The sequence below is a fragment of the Halichoeres trimaculatus genome, unplaced genomic scaffold (assembly GCF_033239565.1).
Source record: "Halichoeres trimaculatus isolate MK-OKI-2021-1 unplaced genomic scaffold, fHalTri1.1 fHalTri1_scaffold_12, whole genome shotgun sequence".
Taxonomy (NCBI): Eukaryota; Metazoa; Chordata; class Actinopteri; order Labriformes; family Labridae; genus Halichoeres; species Halichoeres trimaculatus.
Genome location: NW_027437190.1, coordinates 29,365,268 through 29,386,373, shown reverse-complemented (window position 1 = coordinate 29,386,373; position 21,106 = coordinate 29,365,268). Strand labels below are relative to the sequence as shown.

The following is a 21,106-nucleotide window of genomic DNA, read 5'->3' as shown; positions in this document are numbered from 1 at the left end:
GGGGGAGGGATGGAGAGACAAACAGAGGGAGAGGGAAGAAAGGGGGAGCAGAGAAGGAGGTTCACGCTGGAGAGTTTTTGAGAAGCAACTTTTCTGTCAGCGTCATCAGTGGGCGACACCTAGTGGATGTTTTTATCCTCTGCAGCAGCTTCTGGAAACATCAGCAGAAGGAGAAGAGGGTAAAGTTGCCACATTGACAATGTGATGAGATGAGCTACCAAGCAAAAGTGTCTTCAAATAACATTAAAATCATGTTTTGTCTTGATTAAAACCTTAATGTCCATAAAATTATGAGAATATAACAAGTTTTAAGCAAAGTTATGGATGATGTTTAAGTCCTATTTTTGTCAGAATTGGGTGGATGTATATTTTTTTACAACAACAACAACAACAACAACAACAACAACAACAACAATAATAATAATAATAATAATAATAATAATAATAATAAAAATAATAATGATAATAATAATAATAATAATGATAATAATAAAAAATAATTAATGCTATTGATAATAACATAATATTAGTAAAAAAAATAATAATAATAATAAAAATAATAATTATTATCATTATTATGTATATTTCTGTCAAACAACTCACCGACTTATCTACATCATTTACAGAAAAAAAAGCTTTAAATTAGATTTAAAGTTTGTCATGTAACTTTTGTTTCTCTATTTGATTTTTCATATCTATAAATTTGAAAAAGAAAATTTAAACAGTTTTTTGAATGTGTTTCATAGCCACATGGAAAATGACTGAGAATTTAGAGGTTTTTCTATCTAATTTACTCCCGGTTTCAGCAGAGTCTTGATTATTGTGTATGATGAAAAAAATGAAAAACAAAATAAACAAATGTTAAACTTTTAAACTGAAAAATGTAGAATACTTAACTTTAAGTTGTTGCATCCAGCTCTCCCTCATGCACTATCATAAAAACTTTAGTTAGCTCTTTGCAGACTTTAAAAACTCAGTCAATACTTTTTTAGTGATATCTCTAGCCGAAGCCTCTCCAGAGCCTTAGAGGAAACTTTTACAACTCTCCACCAGCAGAGAAATTTCTGCATCATAAATACAGAATTTGCATTGTTAAAAGAAATGTGGGACTGGTTGCACCTCAAACATAAATAAATAAATAAAAAATGAAAAGGACATGTCCTCAAACTGAGATTCTGTACAACACTTCAAAGCAGGACTGGAGCCAGAGGTAATCAGGTTCCGTTTAGCCCCCCTGAACTGGATTGGCAAACCTAAATCCTAAACCACAGTTGGCCATCTGACCTTGGCAGAAGCAGGACTGCTGTACAAATCAGCTGCTTAGTCTGTTATGTTTCGGGCTAGGATTAATTTTTCTTGTGTTCAAATGTTGCAAAAGTTTTGAGTTTGTATTTTTTACTATATTGACTTTGGACAAAACTTTTTGTTGCCATTGATATTGCCATTTTGTTATAGTAATAGGTCCACCCATGTCTCTACATCAGTAACATCACATGATTTACAGCCATAAAAGAAACTAGATTTTTTCTCACCTGGTGTTACAGCCTCAGTCTGAATTGCTTCTTTTTAGCTACCGTCTCTCTAAAGGCCCGTTCATCCCCCCTTTACGTACGACAGCGTATCCGTCCTTGTCAAACGATGTTATCGTCACTGCTCACGTACTTCCATTCATCCTTTACGTCGACGTTGCAGTTACCCAATATATCCACCGGGGGGCAGCCAGGGCTGAGTCAAAAGTTAATGACAACGGCAAACTCAAAAACAAACATGGCGACTGTGGAGGAGGTATTGCTAATGTACCTCTTGCATAAAAGACAAAAACGGAGGCAGCGATGTATGAGGCGGTGGTCGGTGAGGCTGTTTGATACATTACGTCTATGGTTTAACCATGGGTTTAACACATCGCGAAAGTCCCGCCATTGTTGTTTCTTCTTCGTGTTTCACTAAAGCTTTGTATTGGGTAGTAACGGCAACACTGCCCCCACGGTTTCTGGTGTTACTGCTCTGTTTCGCCCCTTAGCTGTAAGCTTCATGGAAACGTTCTCTGATTGGCTAGCCATCTGGAACCTGTCAGGGGGTGGAGCTATGGGCCCCACCCCCCTCAAAGTGTCATGAACCAGTTCCTTGTGTGATCCTTATTAAATCACCTCATTGTTACAGCAAGTCTTATGAGGATCTTTAAGATCTTGTGGTTTTTTTTTCATGACAGAGCTTTCTGAGCTGTTAACTGACTGACTTAGACATTTCCACAATTTAGGGATATGTAGGGGTTTGAAAATCTCCATACTTTGTTTGAACCTCCAGCATTGTCACTTTATATCCATGTTTAAAATATGAGAAAGCATTAACCCCCACTTTCAACGAGAAGAAGATGAGTTGTTTACGTTCAGACAGGAAGGGTCTGTTAAAGCCGTTCATTTAAAATAATCTACACAGATTGACCTGCTCTCTGTCAGAAGCTAACAAGAAGAGAAAATTTAAAAAATGGGCTCCAAGCTTTCATTGTGTGTTTACAACCGTTGTCCTCATTTATTGTCAGTAATTCTTACCATACATATAAACATCCTGTACAAAAAAACAGCCGACCCTCTCCTCTTTATCTTCTTTTTCTCTCCCCCCATATTTTTTCCACATAACATACAACTTGCATCATGGTAACAACAATCAGCAAAAACCACACACCCAACTTTGCAATATTCAAACTAAACATTTTCTGTGCAATACAAAATAAATGTACACATACTTTGATATTTTTTTTCTTCAAAAAAATAAAAAAATCGCTGTTATTTACAAATCCCACAACAAAAAAAGTAAACATTCTCCACACCAGTTTGCTTTAACGTTGAACTCAGCAGAAACGTGTTTTCGTATTATTCACATGTTTTTACAGATTGTTTTCTTTTTAGCTATATCTCACCTCATGTGGTGAAAACTGTGAGAGCACCTATGATACCGATAACTAGATGAGAAAACTCGAACAACACTTTGCTTTGTGAATTTAAAGGTACAGTGTGTAGAAACTGGAATATTCAGCAATAGTATGTAGCAAGTTAACACTCGTATCGGTGAAGGGACGGTGGCCTGGAGAACAAAAAAATCTGTAAGTATAATAAGTATGATCTTCCATTAGTCAAATTTTTTACTAGGGCTGGGATGATATGCTTTTCACGTGATTTGATTCTATAACAATTTTTGGGGTGCCGATTCGATTTAAATGGCAATTTTTTCGATATTTAAGATTTTTGGTTTGCTTTTTTAAAACCAGATCATGGGACAAAGTTAAATGATAATGATAATGTCTACAGACTATATCAGGAGCCATATTTTTCCATAAAATGCATATCACAAAAGTCAGAGAGAAACATTTCGCCCTCTGCTGGAGAAAAGTGGTAACTTTTTTCCAATCCAGTTTATAAACAAAGACTGAAATGAAGAATTTAAATCTGAAAAAAAAAAAAAAAAAAACCAACAACAATTTTTTGACAAAGAATCATGGTTTTGATACTATCAAACAAAAATTCCTGATACGGACGGTCCTCGTGTTACGAACAAGATGCATCGTAACCCGAAATTCCGCGCAAGTCGGATTTTTACCCTAAATACTCCCTCAATCTCTGAATAACTATCCAAATACATGTATTATACTTAATATTCATGGGGAAAAAGTACAGACAATGAAATAGACATTTCAATTAAAACAGACAATCTACACTGTGACGCGACTCGAGACAAAGTGGACGACCCGATGACTGGGTAGCACTGTGTAGCTGTGTATTCATACACACTCTGCGTCAAAAACTAGTACGCGTTGTAGGAACTTACGCACAGAGCAACTTAACTTGGAAACCTTCTCTATTTTCTAACATACACATCGTAACGCCAAAACACGAAAGTCGAGAACCACATTAGTCGAGAAACACGTAAGTCGAGGACCTCCTGTATGTCTAATACTGATTTTCTCTCCCACCCCTATTTTTTACCATCAAAACTGTTATTTTAAATTTCTCTTTTGCAAATCAACGACTCTGTTCTTCATCTTCTCTGTGCTGCCACATTTGTCACAGATATATTTATTGGTGTCATAAAGTTGAAACGACGCAAGTCGAGAACCATGTAAGTCGAGGACCTCCTGTATACACATATCTAATTTTGATTTTCTCTCCCACCCCTACTTTTTTACCATCCAAACTGTTATCTACAACGTCTCTTTTGCACATTAACCACTCTTCTTTATTGTCTTTGTGTTGCCACACAAAATACAAAGACGTGAATGCAACTAATTTGTTCGCTCCACAGACTCATGGTAAAACGTAAATGGCTGAGTCAAACAGAACAAATACTAAACATTTTTTCATACCTAGATGACTATTCTTTAATTTAAAAACTTTTTTCAGTTAAATTCACTTAAACTCTACACACTGCACCTTTAAAAGAAAAGACAGATTAGTCCTCCTGATATCTAAGTGAACACTTGTATATGATGATTAAAGTGTGCCCCATTCAAGTATTACAAACGGTGTTACAGGACTGTTAGTTCGTTATCGTCAGTAAGGCAGAAATGACATTTGCATGACATGAACAGTTAAAATTTATTGGCCTTTCTTTTTTTTAATCACTGCAAAACTTCAGGTTCCCACATTAGGTAAAAACGAAAAAGAATCAGACTTTTAATTTAAATTTCTCATGGTTAAAAACAACTTTTAAAATCAAAAAGGTGAATCTTAAGAAGTCACCTCGCTGATATCATAGATTAATCTTTATTTGGGCCAAAGTAACGTGATCAACACCAGATGAAATCTACAAACCACAAAATGTACTTTACTACAACCAAAAAGATCCGATATGAGAAATAAAAGCTATACATCTATTTACTGGAGATTCACACCTGTTTTTGTAGACTGTGACACATCTAAACGTTGTTTCCTGTTGCCCTTTTTGAATGCTGACCTTTACGTAGCTGATCCTCTACTCGGTGTTAGTTAGTGTCTGTCTGTGGAAGAGGCAGTGTTCTTATGGCAATAGAAGGTAGAAGTCACATGTGCATATCATGCTGCACTAATATAGTGCAATGTAGAGCCTGAAACGCAGAAAAGGGTGGAGGCAGGCGGAAGTTTCCATGAACAACTGATTGCAGGCTACTTCTCCATCAGCATCATACAGATCAGTTTATCCCACAAACACGAGCCTGTGCGCCTCAAATCAAGCAAAAAAAAAAAAAAAAAGGGAGGAGAAGAAATGCCTTCCTTTGTTCAAGACTGTAAAAGAGATTTGAGTCAAAACCCAGTTGAGGATTGAGAAAAAAGCAATCCAAACCTTTTTATGGAGATTTTCCTCTCCCTCCTCCTCCTCCTCTTCCCTGCGGTGACTTTTGGCAACGTACGAACCGTCAGAGCATCCTAAGCCTCCAGCTACTCAGCATTTTTAGGGACAAGCAGAAAAGCGCGGGGGAAGAGTTGGAGCTTGTGCTGCCATGTTCAGAGATGGCTGGGGAGCCTTTTCTGTCTCTGAAATGAGTCTTTTCTTTACAGAGATGTGAAGGAGGGCCAAAAAAAGGCATTTCATTGAACACGGTGGAGGTCATGACGGCTCAAGCGAAAGAAAACAGTTGAAAAAACAAAGTGGGGAGTGAATGGAGCTGGACTTGAAATGGTTAAACCCCAGCAGTGTCTCTGCTAAGAGGATTTTCTGTAATTTCTCCGCTCTGTGACGTGTCCATTCACGCTGCAAACATCCATGTCCCTCACTGCAACGGCTGTGATGAAGTGGGTCTCTTTGACAGGTGAAGTGCTCGGTGAAGCGTCTCCTGGAGGACTACATGTCCGTGTCCCCGTCGTAGGCGAGAGTCAGAGGTTTTAGTCGGTTGTTTTGTTGCCTCTGTCTCTGAGGTCTCTTTGGCTTTTTGCTGTAAAAGAAAAGAAGAAAACTAAGTCAGAGACACAAGTGGAAAAAATCCTGAAAGCAAGCTGCAGTTTGTTGCAGATTAAAACGGCTAAATGTGGTGACAGAATGCGGGACTGATTCTAGTGCATGGAAATTTGCTCAAACACAAGAAAAAAGCAGATTTTTTAAATCAAATTTTGCAGCAGATAACACAATATAATAATCATACGTCACACTAGCCACAGGAGATGACCCTACCCAAAAAGAAACAAAGCTGACCTTTTAACCTTTCTAGAAAAAAACCCAAACTGATTTGATTTTGTTCGTCTTTAAGTGAAATCTCATGTTTAGCTGAAATACTGTGTCTAAAAAGAAATATGGAAGTATCTTGTTCTGAAAAGAGAGGCAAATTCAGCAGAACCTTACTCCTGCATAAAATAAATCTCAAAATAAATGAAAAGGAGCAGAAAGAAGAGAAAGTTTTATGGTATCTTCCCCTTTCACTCACAAAATGATTGAATAAACACCCGATCAGACAAAAACAAAAAATAGCTTTGCATTAAATGTTTTTTTTTTTTTTAACAGAATGATGATTAGCAAAGAAACCCCCAACATAAGTGCAAAATTACATCAACAAAACAAAAACAGAACAAACAAAACACTTTCTTGATATAAGTGTTGACAATATTTTTTCCTTTTTATTATTATTTTTTTTTAATTTAATTTAATTTTGATTTCATTAATTCCATTTTTTTAAATACATATTTTTTAATTTTCATATGTTAATTTTTTTCATTTCAGATGCAAGGTTAACAATATATTTTCACCCCTGTATTTGTTTAATTTGCTGTTTTTGATATGTAGGGGGACCACTGTGCTGATTAAATATCTTTCTTTATGTAGAACTTTCCAAAAAAAAAAAAAAAAGATCAAAAAAACTATCAAGTTTTCTGCTCCTCTTAGCTGTAATGAAGTACAAAAGACTTGAAACTTAGTGAACTAGGCTCATTAAACACTTTTAAGCAGATCTTGAATGATTTGGAAGCACATGCTTCTGTCTTCAGATGTTTTGTCAGATGTATCGAAAGGTATTTGAAAACTGGAGGTAGCTGTTGTGTATACTTGTTTTGAGTGTGATATCTATATTTGTATCTGTTGCAACTAGGGAAGCTCTGATCATGATCCTGCAAAGCACGGCAGCGGCTAACAGCAGAGGCTCTGTGGTGTAAAGGCGTTTTTAGCTGCATTAGCAGTCTACAGGATATAAAAGTTTATGACTGAATAATAATATCTGTAAGTTCAGAGGCGATGTTTTTAACAGACTTCTGGTATAATGTAAACGTTTTATAGTTTAAGTAAATTCCACATGTACTCATTTTCTTGCCTTTTACCCAAACATTCCCGGTCTTATCCCACAGCAGGACATACAGGGTGTTGTTTTAACACTGGTATCAGCTCAGCAGAGGTGTCAAGTAACTAAGTAAAAATACTTTGTCACCTTTCCTAGGTAGAAATCTTGGATATTTATTTATACTTAACTGGATTAATTATTTTTTTCTGACTTTTTATGTCTACTCTTAACATTTTCAGACAAATATCTACTTTCTGCTCCCTACAGTTTAAAAATACCCTTGTTTCTCCTGTTTCATTTCGGCTTGTTTTCATTCCAGCCTGTCAAAAAGAAAAAAAAAAGAAGAACAATACAAACACACACAGAAAATAAAAACCTTTCCAGATAAACTGTGCCATTCATTGCGGTTGGATTAGAGGTATAAACATAACACTGCCTCAGCATGAGTTGGAATAATAAGGCACAGTGAAGTTCTCACTCAAACATTTATTTTACTTTAGCCAGGTGAACCCCTTTGTTCATCATGAATGTCAGTCAACATGCATTGACTTACCTGTGGTGGGGTGGGGGTCTTAATGGAGTAATCAAAAATTTTGGCTCGCCTCGATTAGTTTGAAGTGATCTAGCCTGTGTTTAGTTAAACCCTACTCTTTATAAAACATGGACATAGTCTCCATCACATCACCCAATTGTTGAGGGGGTACACTTAAGGCCCTTGTGGCGTAGCCTAGGCTTTTGTCTTTAATGGCATTTGTTCCCCTTACACTTTTACTTTTTTACTTTAAGTAGTTTTGAAACCAGTACTTTTACACTTTTACTTGAGTAAAAAACTAGAGTTGATATTTTAACTTCTACAAAAGTATTTTCAAACCCTACTATCTATACTTCTACTCGAGGAATGGATGTGAACACTTTTGACACCTCTGTGGATCATTATCGGTATCACTTGATACCCAAAGCCCAAGACAAAAAAGTTGGATTGGTGCCTTCCTTGTTGTAACTATGTAACTATTCTGCTGCTTGTCTTGCAGCTTCACCAATCTGTGATGTCACACATTGGGGACAGCTTGTGCAGTACATCCAGTAACACTTTTATCTCATTGTTTGAAACTTTATACAGGTTTAGTGGTGAAATTCAATCTTTCATTACGTTTTTACGATTTAAAAAAGTATCATAGGAACTCTTTGATGACTGTAAAAATTAGAATAAAGTAAAAAGAGAAAATTCACCCAAAGTAAAGCATGTTTGAAGGTGTTGAAAAAGTTTTTGCTTTCTTTCAAACAAAATTAGTGCTCATTGCCAAAGAGGATTGAGAGTTGTATCAGCTTTACTTTGCATGATCCAAAAAATTCAAGTTTTTGTAAACAACCAGGAGACTTTCAATGATAAAAACTTTCCACTATTATAAAAGACGATAGTTGTTCCTCTTTTAACCCTTAAAAACTACACATAGTAGTAACCATTGCTCTGCTGTGTATCACCCAGGTTTCAGACAGAAAGATTTTGATATAAAAATAGTAAAAGTCTTCATGAGTTAATTTGCATTCCATCCCTCCAGGGGAAAAAAAAAGCTTCTTTTAAAGAGAGATGATGTGACTCCTGCTTTCTGAACTGTCAGCTCTGAGTTAAAAACAAGATCACCTCGCAGCTCAAAGTAAAATGCTGCATAATGATAGAAATCCTCAGAAATGCTGTATTTTAAAACCCTGAGAGACTGGCTGTAAAATGGGATAGAGATAATATTTAACTGCGCTCTCTTTAGATCCTTAAATTTTGATTTCTCAAACCTTTTATCTGCAGTTTCAGCCTCGTTTGAATGCAGGACTGTCCAATTAATACAAAGAAAACTTCTCTACAAACTTGTTTTCAAAGCTGGTGTACACACACACACTCACACACACTCGTGGTGTGACGGTCTCTGGAGCATGGAGACAATTCAAAGTGAATAATTTCCTGTAAATACGGTAAAGACAATCAGAAGAGCACTCTGGGGATTTTTCTGTGAGTCGTTCCTGTGATGAGGAACTGACAGAATCACTACAGAGTAAACATGAATCATCAGCAAACTTCCTCTGCTGCCACATAAATCGTCCCCGATCTATTCCCTGTGGCTTTGCCGAGTTTCTCATGTTCACAAACACTGACTGAAATACCACAGCACTTCAAATATTGATTTACTGCTATCAGTATTCTGCAAAATATCTGCAAAATCATCCTTTACATTCCTCCTTACAATTATTTCAAGTCCCGGACATAATTTCCAAAGGTTTAAAGTGACATTGTGTTCATTTTTTAGTCCAGCTACAACCCCGGGATAAGCAGTGAAAAGCATCAAATCAACATATTTAAGAAGTTAAAGCCAGCTGACACTGGCACCGTGATTCTTTAAAAGCTGAGTACAGAGGAAAAAGCATCAATATGTATGATGTGTGGAAGGATAATGAGATCTTGATTTGGCAGGTGAAATGAAATGGGAAGGAAATAAAAAGGGAGTGTGATGAACCATTTCCTCTTTCAGCCACAAGAGGGCAGTGTGACATCATGCAGGAGAGCTAACGAATGAGACTTTGGGGAGTTTGGTTTAGGTCCCTTTATGTTGTTTTACCTCATTGTTTCTTTGATGCGCTGTGAAGGAGATCTATGCTTTCAATGGAGGCTTCAACTAATCTACACTGACCAACGGAAAGAAGTTTAAACCTCAGAGATACACACACTGACACACTCACCGGAGTGTAATAACACAGAGTAAGTGTGAATCATGTCCCTGTGTGATTGAAGAGTGTGATGTGCTTCTGGTTTCCGCAGGTTGAAGTTGTGTTTTACTGTTTGAATGAGAGGGAGTAGTTTGATGTTTGGGGGATTTAACATTCAGACAAATTTGTGTCTGTACATTAAACATAAAAACAGAGTCTGGAAAAATAGACTGACTGTATTGGTGTTTCTTTGTGTTGTCTTTTGTTTTGCTCTGTTTTTATTTTGTCTTGCAGTTAAAAAATGAAAGCCTTTCTGGTGCTCTTGACTACTTGAAATGTTACCTATGATGCACTTTTTTAATTTTTTAGCCAGTCTATAGATTGTAAAAGTTTAAAGTTAACTAGAATTTCTGTACATTCTAAAGCTTTGTTTTGCTGATAATCATTTAAATATTTCATATTTTAAATAAATATTAACTTCAGTAATTCTATCTACTCATTTTTTTGCATTTTACCCAAGACAATATCAGTCTTATCCCACTGTAGGGCATGCAGGTTATGATTAAACACTGGTATTGCATTGGTATCGGTATTGGTCGATATGTAAAGCCCAGGTATTGGTATCAGAACCAGAAAATCTGGATTGGTGCATCCCTAGTTTTAGCTGTTTATGAAACAAAGAAGGGATGATTTGTTGCCACTTATCAATACTTCACACAAATACTTCGTTTTTTTGTTGTTGTTGTTGTTTTGTTTTTTTCAAAAAATTTGGGTTTGTTTAAAATTGTGAAAAAATGGATCATGTTTAAAGACTGAACAGATCTTACTACAACTACTACTTACAATTGCATCCAATGTAAGTGCCTTTCTATATGAATAGATAGAAACTGTAAAGAGACTACTTGTAGCCTACCTGGGATGAACTAATTTTTGTCTGAAAACCTAAAATCTACTTCATATTTATATAAAGGAAAACCTTAGTGAAACAGAATGACATTATACTGATTCACTTTGTGTTAAAAGTAGATAAACAAGCCTGTTAGCCAAGCTAGCACCCCATGTTATGGTCTCTCCAGATTCTACCACAAAAAGTTGAATTTTCAAACAAACTTCAGGAAGATTCTGGATCAAAATATTACTATATTAAATTCTCATTGAATTGAAAACACTTCCTGTTTGCTCTTCTATCCATGTGACCTACAAAGTTAAGCAAGACCATTAGCAACAAGTATTTCAATTCCTCTGTAGGTGCCTTTACAGGATGTACTTTCCAGAAGGGACTTTGGGGGACGGGGCCTACAAGCTGAATGCTTCTAATTGGTGGAGCATCCACAGTGTTTTTTTTACTCTTACTCCATCCACAATAAGATCACACACAGATGTGTTCAACTTGGCTTAATAACTCATAAACAATGGTCTTGGTCTCTGTCAGCCCCTGGTTTAACAGTTTAAAGAGTAAGGCTTGGATGATATGCTATTCTCGGGATTCAATTCTATCACGATTTTTGGGGTGCTGATTCCATTTGAGTTGTTATTCTTCGATAGTTACAATTTTTTGTTTGCTTTTTTGACACCAGACCATGTGAAAAAGTTAAATGATGATAATGTCTTCAGACCATATCAGGAGCCATATTTTCCCATGAAATGCAGAGAGAAACATTTCACCCTCTGCTGAAGAAAAGTGGTAACTTTTTCCCAATCCAGTTTATAAACAAAGACTGAAATAAAGAATTTGAATTTGGAAAAAAAAGGATTTTTTGGCAAAGAATCCCCTTTTTGATATTGCCAAACCAAAAATCCTGATAAATCGTATGATGATTTCTTCCCCCACCCCTATTAAAGAGTGACCCTGTAAAGTGGAGACCTTCAGCTGAACGTGTCAGTGAACATCCAGTTTACAACAGCTGTTCAAACATGGAAGAGGTTCTTCGCCCTAGTTTAGCTTCAAATATGTGTTAAAATTTCCTCATCAAATAAGTATCTAATGATGATCTAAAACTATTTGAGAGGGATGCATTGTGCTGAAAGTTTTTAATCAACAGACTCATTATTGAAGCTGATTGTGTTTGATAGTTTGATCCAACGCTTTGCAAGTACTGAAACAAGCAAAACTGCTCCTGAATTTGAAAGATCTCACTGTTATTTCCGCCACTGTTATTCTCTCCATCCTGAGAAGGCTCGGATACATGCTAATTTAAGTTTTTTAAGTCATTTCCAATTGACATTTATCCGGCTGCATGTACCTACTGCTTTAGCTACCTTTAAACTGGGCAAAACTTCACAGACATCAGGAGGGGATATAACACACTAAATAAGAAACAGGCTCCTTCAAAGGGAGGTATATTTTGGAAAGTAAAACTTCATCTAGTGAACAAGAGCTTTTTCTAAACTCAGTATCTATCTGTGTGCTCTACAGGCTCTAATCTAAGGAGACTCACTATCCCTAAATATTTAGTCCTCACCTTCACCAGCACCTTCACTCAGCTAGTCAGGCAGGACATGTGACTCTGTAGAGAGGTCACGAGGTGAGGTCAAGGACTGCAGGTGCTTTTACTGGAAGCTGTATTTGGGGGTTGGGCTGAACCCTTCACATCCTCATTAGCTGCTGCTGCTGCTCTGAGCCAGCTCTTGGCAATCGGGACAGGTGTAAGTCATCTCGTGTGCATTTCGGCCCAACCAGACCGCTGTCCCGTTGGCGTCCGACTCTTGGGCTTTAAGAGAGCGATGCAGTTTGGCACAGTAGCTGCTGCTCTCACAAGGAGTCGGCATGAAGGAAGGAAAACAAATGAAATCATGACAAACAAATGGTGACGAGAGCGGGGCTGGACGACACGGACGGGAGGGGACACTTGTCTACCTCAGAGCATGATGGGAAAATGGGAATTGGGTTTAATGAATGGGGATGATGATAGAAAGGGGAAATTAAACTCTTCAACTCACCAAGCTAGGTATATCATAGACACTATGAATATGAGGAGCACAAAGGCTCCAGCTGCTACACCGTACACCCACATCTTCAGCTTCCCATCTGTGGAGGAGGAGGTGGCGTGTCAGTTTCTCTGTTTACACGTGAACATGATACCAACAGCCAAGAAATGCTGCAACAGTTAACTCTTGAACAGCTGAAGAAATGTTCACACATCGCTTTTGCTTTTGTTTCAGTAGCACTTTATTCATGTATTTATGTCTAATATGTGATGTCTTTGTGTTTCAATACTAAAAAAAATACTTTTTTCTTTTGTTCTCTGACCTGGCCCGTGGATATTTTGGTAATTGGATTTTCCGTTCAGAAAACAATATAAAAAAAAATAATAATTAAGTTACGAAACATGTATTTGTATAAAACAAATCTCAACAAAGACAAATCCCATAATACAAAAAAAGCATGTACACCCATTGCATTGTCCGATTTTAATGAGGAGGTCGCGCTTGTTTGTTTCTTTGTTTGTTTTGTATTTAATTTCTCCGACAGGACCTACATATGAAAGAAGAATGATGAAGGGGTGTCATAAATGGAGTGCACATTGCAGAGACCCGAATTGGATCAATGCTAAGGACTTAGCCTTACCATGAAGCAAAACGTCAGGTTTATACTGTCTCAGCCTCAGTATCTTACATCATCAAACTTGCAGAGATTGTGTAAAGTTAACAGCTTATACAAGATTACAAACCAAGATATTGAATGCTTTTAGTTTGTATGTATATCTTACTTATTTATTTGACATGGGCCCAAGGGTTCATAGGGTCCTTATGAGGATCAAAATGACAAGCTGTCTTTGTTTGGGGTCACCCATGTTTTAGCCTACACAGCACCGTCCTGACTGGCGCTCTTACTTTGAAAAGCAGCTTTCAGTTGCACAGTATAAAAAAACAGGTGTTTTTTTTGTTTCTGTCAACTGAAATTTTATATTCTGTTTTTGGAAATTAAAAAATGAAAAGCAACCGGTTTTTCAAATTTCCTTTTTAAATCTGTTAACAAAAATTAAATAACCACTTGTTTTTTTGATTTTTAATACTGGTTTTTCAAATTTCATTTCTAACTTTGAAAACGTAATCAAATAACCACTCTTTTTTTTAATATCTGTTTTTCAATTTTTATTTCTAGATTTGAAAATGAAAATCAAATAACCACTATGTTTTTTGTTTTTGTGATAGTTTAATCAATGTTAATTTCTTAGTTTTAATAAATGAAAAATCAAATAACCTCTTTTATTTTTTTAACCAGTTTTTCTATTTTCATGTATCATTTTGGAAATAAAAATCAAATAACTTCTTTTTTTTCTTTTTTTAATACTATTTAATACTAGTTTTATAATCAATTTTAATTTCTAAATTCAAAAATGAAAAATCAAGTAACTACTCATTTTTTTTTTTGCTTTTTTTGATACCAGTTTTCCAATTTTCATTTCTAAATTGAAAACAAAAATCAAATGATCACTTGTTTTGTGTTTGTTTAGCTTTTTATACCAGTTTTTCAATTTTAATTGATCAATTTGGAAATAAAAATCAAATAACCACAAGTTTGTTTTAGTTTTTTTTTTTTTGGATACTGGTTTTTTGATTTTCATTTATTAACTCTGAAAAAAAACAAAAAAAAAAACCACTCATTTTTTTTTCTTTTTTTAATTTCTTAATTCGAAAACAAAAAATCAAGTGACCACTCTATTTTTTTTATATATATTAGTTTTTCACTTTTCATTCCTAAATTTGAAAACAAAAATCACATAACCACCCTTTTTTTTTTTGTTGATATCATTTTCTAAACCGAAAAAATCCATTCACCGAAATTTACACGGACCCTGACCTGAGAACATATACTGAGAAATAGCATTTCTAAATATGTAAATTTTAGCGCTGATAATCTAATTGAAAATCCTGGATTATAAACAGGCAAATATATAAAAGGTAGACTATTTCAGGATCACTTATAAAGTCCTCACAGGGCCTTTAAAGACTTTTATGGTTTAACTGCACGGTTATTTGTAAACTACTGTGAAGTCTTATCTCTTTCTCTTAAAGTAAAAATTTGTCCCAAATCTGCTGCAAAAACAAGTAAACATTTAGGTAGATACACAAAAAAAGAGCAACTCTACGTGTGTAAGCTATAACTCAATCTGGTCTGCACTCGTGTTTCCTAAATGTCTCTGTTGTCGTCGTGCACCATCAGGCGCGACGCTCTCTGCAGATGCAGCACTGAAAAGTTAATGTACACCAGCAGTTTGAGATTAGGAAGCAGAGTTTGAACATGTCTGATGCATATCTCTGTTTTTCAATGTGTCGAGTTTGGTGTCATGCTCGGCTGCAGGAACAAATGTTAGATGTTAATTAGAGCAACATTAATTCTGCAGAGCTAAAATTATACCCTGTGTATCTACGATGCAAACATCTTCAGTTTGAGGATCTGCAGATTGAAAAAAACTGGGTTTATGTGTTGTTTTTAAAACCTTTTCTCTTTAAACAGCCTTAGGAAGGAAAAAAAGAGCGTAATAAAAATGGAGGTTGTTTAATTCTCAACTCCAAACTTTCACTTACAGACAAAGTCATAAAGGTGACAAATAGTGACCTTTCTTCTAGACGGATGACTATTTGTCAACATTGACAGTAAATAAATACAGGCCATATTTTAAGCTGTCATTGTTTGCATGCTTTTTTTTATTCCACTCTTCTGTTGTCGTGAAAGATTAATTACACTGTCAAAGTAACATTTCCAAAAATATAAACCAACTATCCTCGCGCCTTCCCCCACATTTCTGACTCAGAAGCTTTTTCGTGAGGTGGTTTTTATAATTACGACTTGACAACTGGAAAATAGGCGCCTCTGAAGAGTGCATTAAGGCTGGGTAAGTTCTCCTCAACATGACAGTTTGGAGATTAAAGGTTTTCACTTGACAGCACATAAACACTTCTTTAGCACTTCTTTACGCCTGGATGCTTCTCTTGTGTTTTCGATATTTTTAAAATCTTAAGTTAGGATGCGTGGCGTGTTGTATGTCCTGACCTGGTCCGTAGGGCTGCAGGTACCAGGTCCGGCCGGTGCGTCCGGGCAGGATGGTGCTAGGCAGGGTGGGGTTAATGGCACGACTGGTCTTCACATCCCCTCTCTTGTCTCCGGCTGTGGGGATCTCCAGGATGGGGATGGGGGCGCAGCGGTCCAGCTGGCCAGTGGTTGTAGATAACACCTCTGTGAAGCCTGCCTCACATCTGCAGAAGTTGGCCTGCAGGGGGCAGCAGAGAATCACGTTTGGTTTGAGATGAAGGTACAGTACAGTCAGAAAGAGACCAAAATAAGATGACGGGTGAGGTCTGGCTGGTGCTGCAGGTTCAGTGACCCACCACAGGTTGGTCACAAGCAGCAGTGAGAGTGTGTGCGAGGATTCTTATTCATTGGGTCTGTGTAAAAGCTGCTACCAGAGAGTTTTCATCACACAGGGAGGTGATACTGAGTTTAATCAATACAAATTGATCAATTTTAGAGACAATGTATTAAAAAAATCCTTATAAACAAATTTAAAAGCCTCACTTAAGTCAAACAGAGGGGCCAGCAGCTCCTACTGACTTACTTATTAACCCTGAAGGTAAAATATGAATGCTCTATTTGTAAACTATTTTTTGATTGATTTCTGTAAAAATTGTGCATCTTTGCAGACTTAAAATCAAACCTCATCTGTACCTCAATTTTTTCTGATACCAGGCGATAAGTGGTCAGTTTTCTGCAGTTTTGTATGCTGCTTTAACATCAAGCGGCAACCTCCAGTCTAAAAATATGAGACAATGCGGAAGTGCTTGCTTGAGGCTGGCTCCAAAAGTTCCTGAAGTCACATACACACCAAGCCAAAAAAAAAAAAAAGCTGCCTTCAAAACAGAAATGAACAAATTTAGAGCCTGGTTGAAATAATGACTCCTGTGGGAATTGTTAATTTCACTATTGAATTTTTTTCTAACTCGATAGTTCAGAAGATATTAAGCTCACAAGCATGTCCAATCAGAGGCACAGGCCGGGTCACATGACAGACTAAAGCTGCGTTTCCACCAGGCAGTTCGGGTCGGTTCAGTACGGTTCGGGACGGTTTGGTACAGTTAAGCCTGATTCTGTTTGTGTTTGCACAGCAAACTGTGCCCTCGGGTGGGCAGCGTGTAAGCCGGATGCCGGAGGCCACAGCTGTTAAACAATAGCGCGACGCCGTAGCAGCTTACTAAACCCAACAAAGAAGAAAAACGCGACACAGTAAACAAAGAGCAACGATGGAAGATATGCAGCATTTTGTCCTCTCTGTGATTGGCATGTAGCTCTCTGTTACAAAGTGCGATCAAGCTTTGTTTCAGTGAAGTCTGTGTGCCGCCAGGAGAAATGCAGCCGCTGTCGGGGTAAGTGAGGATTTTTTGACCAATCAACGGTCTGCAGTGTGTTGCTCCACCTTCCGAAAGCGGGTCGGTTCAGTCTGGCACCCATACGAAAGGGTCCCAAAAAAGTAGGTCGGCTCGTCTCGCTTTTTAGGGATCTGTCCCGGGATGAGTCAGTGGAAATGCTGCAAAAAGCGCGCTGTACCGATGAACCGAACCGGTCTACTTGGTGGAAACGCGGTTTAACTGACTTCCAATATGGCCGCAGTAGCCAATCTGCTTCAAAAGTCTGTTTCAGAAACAGACGGGTGACACTGGGGAGACTATGTCCATTAATTACACAGTCTATAGTTAACATCAGCGAACTCAGATTCTAACCAAAGACAAAGTTCTCCATTAGGGGGCGACATTGGGGAAATAAGTCAGGATTTTTTATGCCAGGCTTGTTTTTAATGATGCTTTTGAGACTATCTTGATGTGAAAACAACTTTTTTAGCCCAAAATATTTCTCAACCTGCATTCTAAACCATTCTTTTACACCAATCTTAAGCTTTTCTGCACTATTTCATAACTTTACTCCTGTGTCCTCTGATTCTTATTTTGAACTCTCACATTATGATAAATTCAATCATTTACAGACGTCAGCTGTAAGAGTTGTTGAGTTTCTGCAGAATGTACAGAGCTCTGGCTTTATGCAAGTAGCCTATGTAGACTAGTAAGAAGTTAGCAGATTGACTTTGGTTTACTTTGTGCAGTTACACATATTTAAAACATGATTCATTTCAGTGCCTTAATAAATGTATGGTTAGATGAAAGCTGGAGGCTGTACAGACCTTGGGCTATGATTCAGACATACCTGACCTTAACCTAAATCTTAAATGTGCTGTGCCTGATCAAAGTAAGTGACCTCTTTCATCTTGTTATAAAATGTGATCAGTATCTTGGTAAGTAATGACTTAATCCACAAAGACTGAGAAGTGTAAAGAGCTGCCAGTTACATTTAGTCAGGCTTATTTCTTATGTAAGTGTTAAAGAAGCCTGAACAAGAGTTTGGCTTCTTCACCTCCATCACTCTTCTGCTCTGAAGTCTGACAATAGATTCAGTGCTGGATAATTTGTTACTGAGTGTGAACACAGATTGTGTCAGATGTGACAGGAAGTGAGGGGCTGAAGTTATAACTGTGTGTCTGACAGCATCACGTCTTTTAATCCATCCTTGAACTTAACTTCTTCTTACCTTTGATAAAAAAGGATTTCAAATAAGAGATTTGTTCACAACATTCACACACTTTAAATACCAATCTAAGCCTGCCAGTCACAAAAGAAAAGCCTTTTATTGGACAGCTGAGGCAACCTGCTACAGCAAAAGCAACCCCAAAACTTTTTTGTGGATTTTCATTTTTCAGACTCTTAAAATGAAAGTGTAAAGGCTACAGAGGTTAAAAGTAACAGAATAACCCTCCACAAGCAGAAAACTCAGCATAGAATTATGGAGCGTGTTCAGGGATTGAACCGCTGACCTCAGAAGTGCTAAGCCCCCCCCCTCCTCATCACATCACTGACCTGCTTACTCTGCGCTTATTAAATCTGTTTACTAATACAGCGGATTTTCTGCCCTTAGTGTTTGTTCAAATTTGTTCATTTTGAGGGAACAAGATATCGCACGGTGAGCGTAACCAGCTGGTGAATCTCGTACACAGAGATGAGTGACACTACAGAAAATAGGTTCAGCATCTTTGTGTTTGTGTCGTTTCAGTCCCCGCTGATTTCAGATTCAATTGTTGCTGCCGAGTGTCACAGCGAGTGCAGAGACCTGAGGACCTGTGCTTTCAGGTCCGCGTTGTTTTTATTGCTTTTATTATGTTTACTCTGTTTTTATTGTGCATCTCCACCTCCAAACCAAATATTCCTCACTGACATTTCCTTCCCTTCCTTTTGTTTACAGCTGAATTGTTGATGTTATAACAGGGAGCGGCTCACCTCGCTGCAGAAAGTCTTTGGCATGAGACAGGGAGGGTCACAGGAGCTGTTATCCACTGGGAGGTTCATGAGAGGACAGCCTCCTGCAGGTGAACAGACAATAAAATCAAACAGGGAACACAATGTAATAAAGGAATACAACAAACATTAAGTGAATCCTGGTAGATTTACTCTTTCCTGACAGACAGTTATGGTGTTGTAACCTGAAGTAAAGCATAAAAGGAAACCACACGACCTCCAGAAGGGAGCAGTTTGTGACAATAGCCAACAGGAAAGCACAAATTATGCCACTGTTTTCCAGTAAAAGGCTCAAGGATTCAGAGTAACCTTCAATCAGGAGTAAAAATATCAGTTTGGCTCACTCTTGTCAAATAATTTATTATCTGCATGCAGAGTTTTAGAGACTTCTTCACTGTTTGTTAACAGTTACAGCTGTGAGTGTGTTTTGGCAACAGAAGTACTGTGGAGTACAATGGTTTGAAAAGCTACACAAGGAGGTTCATCAACAAAAACTACAATTCCTCCCGAAGAAAACTCACTTTGATGGATGAGAAATGACTCCCAGATTTAAGTGAAATCAGAAAGTGGTTGGAAATGATCAGCAAGTGGACAGCTATTGAGTGGATGGATGTTTTTCAGGGAGAAATGCAACGTCTCACCTAATATTTATGGCTACATTATCAGTGGACATTTAAAAACCATCAAAAACAAAACATAAAACCTAAGTCATAAAACAGGAGCCAGAAAACCATGTTCAGGCAGAGAACTGCTCCAAATATGTCAGAATAACAATGGTTTTGTATTCTAGGATTGTTCGTTATCATAGTTCATTTGTTTGTTTGTTTATTTGAATAGGAAAAAAACATAACAAAAAAAAACCCAAAAACAAAACAGAGATAAATAAGATGTACCATGTGTTTAAACAGGAAAAAAACAATAAATAAACAACTCTAATGACACAGATCTTTATACCTTGTTCTAAAGGTTGTAGGATGAAGTCAGAAACTTTTCTAGTCCTACCTCATGTCTTTGCATATTTATAGTCTAACCTGTTACAGCATGTGTAGAAACCCAAAACAGAAAAAAAGTGCATCCCAATAAAACAAACAAAAAGAACACAAACAACACTTTTTTTTTGTTTAATTTTGCTTCCATCTAACTCTAAGATGGAAGCCTAAGACTATGATCTATGAACTTTGAACTGTTTAAGTGATCTTCATGTTTTCATTTTGGTTCAACTTTTTTTTTTATTTAAAGTTTAACTGTCGATATGAAATATGTTTCCAATAATACTACTTAAAACCCCCTCTCATCAGTTACCTTCCATATGAAATCCTAAGTGTTGCATTTGGTCAGAATCTCGGCCCCAAACCAACTTTTTCCTTAACTACTCAATAGGGGTATCGAAAAAACGATATATATCTAGATTTTGTGTTTGACAATATCAAAAATGTCAAAGAATCTTTTCTTAAAAAAATTCAAACCCTTAATTTCAGTCTTTGTTTATAAACTGGATTGGAAAAAAGTTACCACTTCTCTCTGACTCACGTGAAGTGCATTTTATGAAAAAAATATGGCTCTATAGTCTGTAGACATTATCAGCACCATTTAACTTTTTCACCTGGTCTGGTGTTCAAAAAGCAAACTAAAAATCGCAAAAATCACAAGTATTGAAGAACCGTAACTTAAAATGAATTGCCTCCCCCAAAAATCATAATAGAATCCAATCTTGAGAGTAGAATATTGTCACAGCCCTACTACACAAAGTAATCATTCATTTCCAGCCAAACCTGGTTAACTGAGACTAGCACTTAATAGCTAGCGGCCACAAATGTCGCTGGTTTATCAGTGTAATATTAT

General features: G+C 37.0%; 1 protein-coding gene across 1 annotated transcript in view; it reads right to left on the bottom strand.

Annotated features, from left to right (window-relative positions):
• Positions 1 to 2,512: 2,512 nt before the first annotated feature.
• The window catches only part of thsd7ab (thrombospondin, type I, domain containing 7Ab), a 271,299-nt gene continuing 252,705 nt past the window's right edge, over positions 2,513 to 21,106 (bottom strand). Inside the window, exons 26-29 of the mRNA XM_074683386.1 lie at positions 19,247 to 19,329; positions 15,924 to 16,140; positions 12,866 to 12,953; positions 2,513 to 5,902 (exon numbers count right to left, since the gene is read on the bottom strand). Of these exons, the coding sequence (XP_074539487.1) occupies positions 5,812 to 5,902; positions 12,866 to 12,953; positions 15,924 to 16,140; positions 19,247 to 19,329 (479 nt within the window). The 3' untranslated portion in view covers positions 2,513 to 5,811. The remainder of the gene's footprint in view (positions 5,903 to 12,865; positions 12,954 to 15,923; positions 16,141 to 19,246; positions 19,330 to 21,106) is intronic.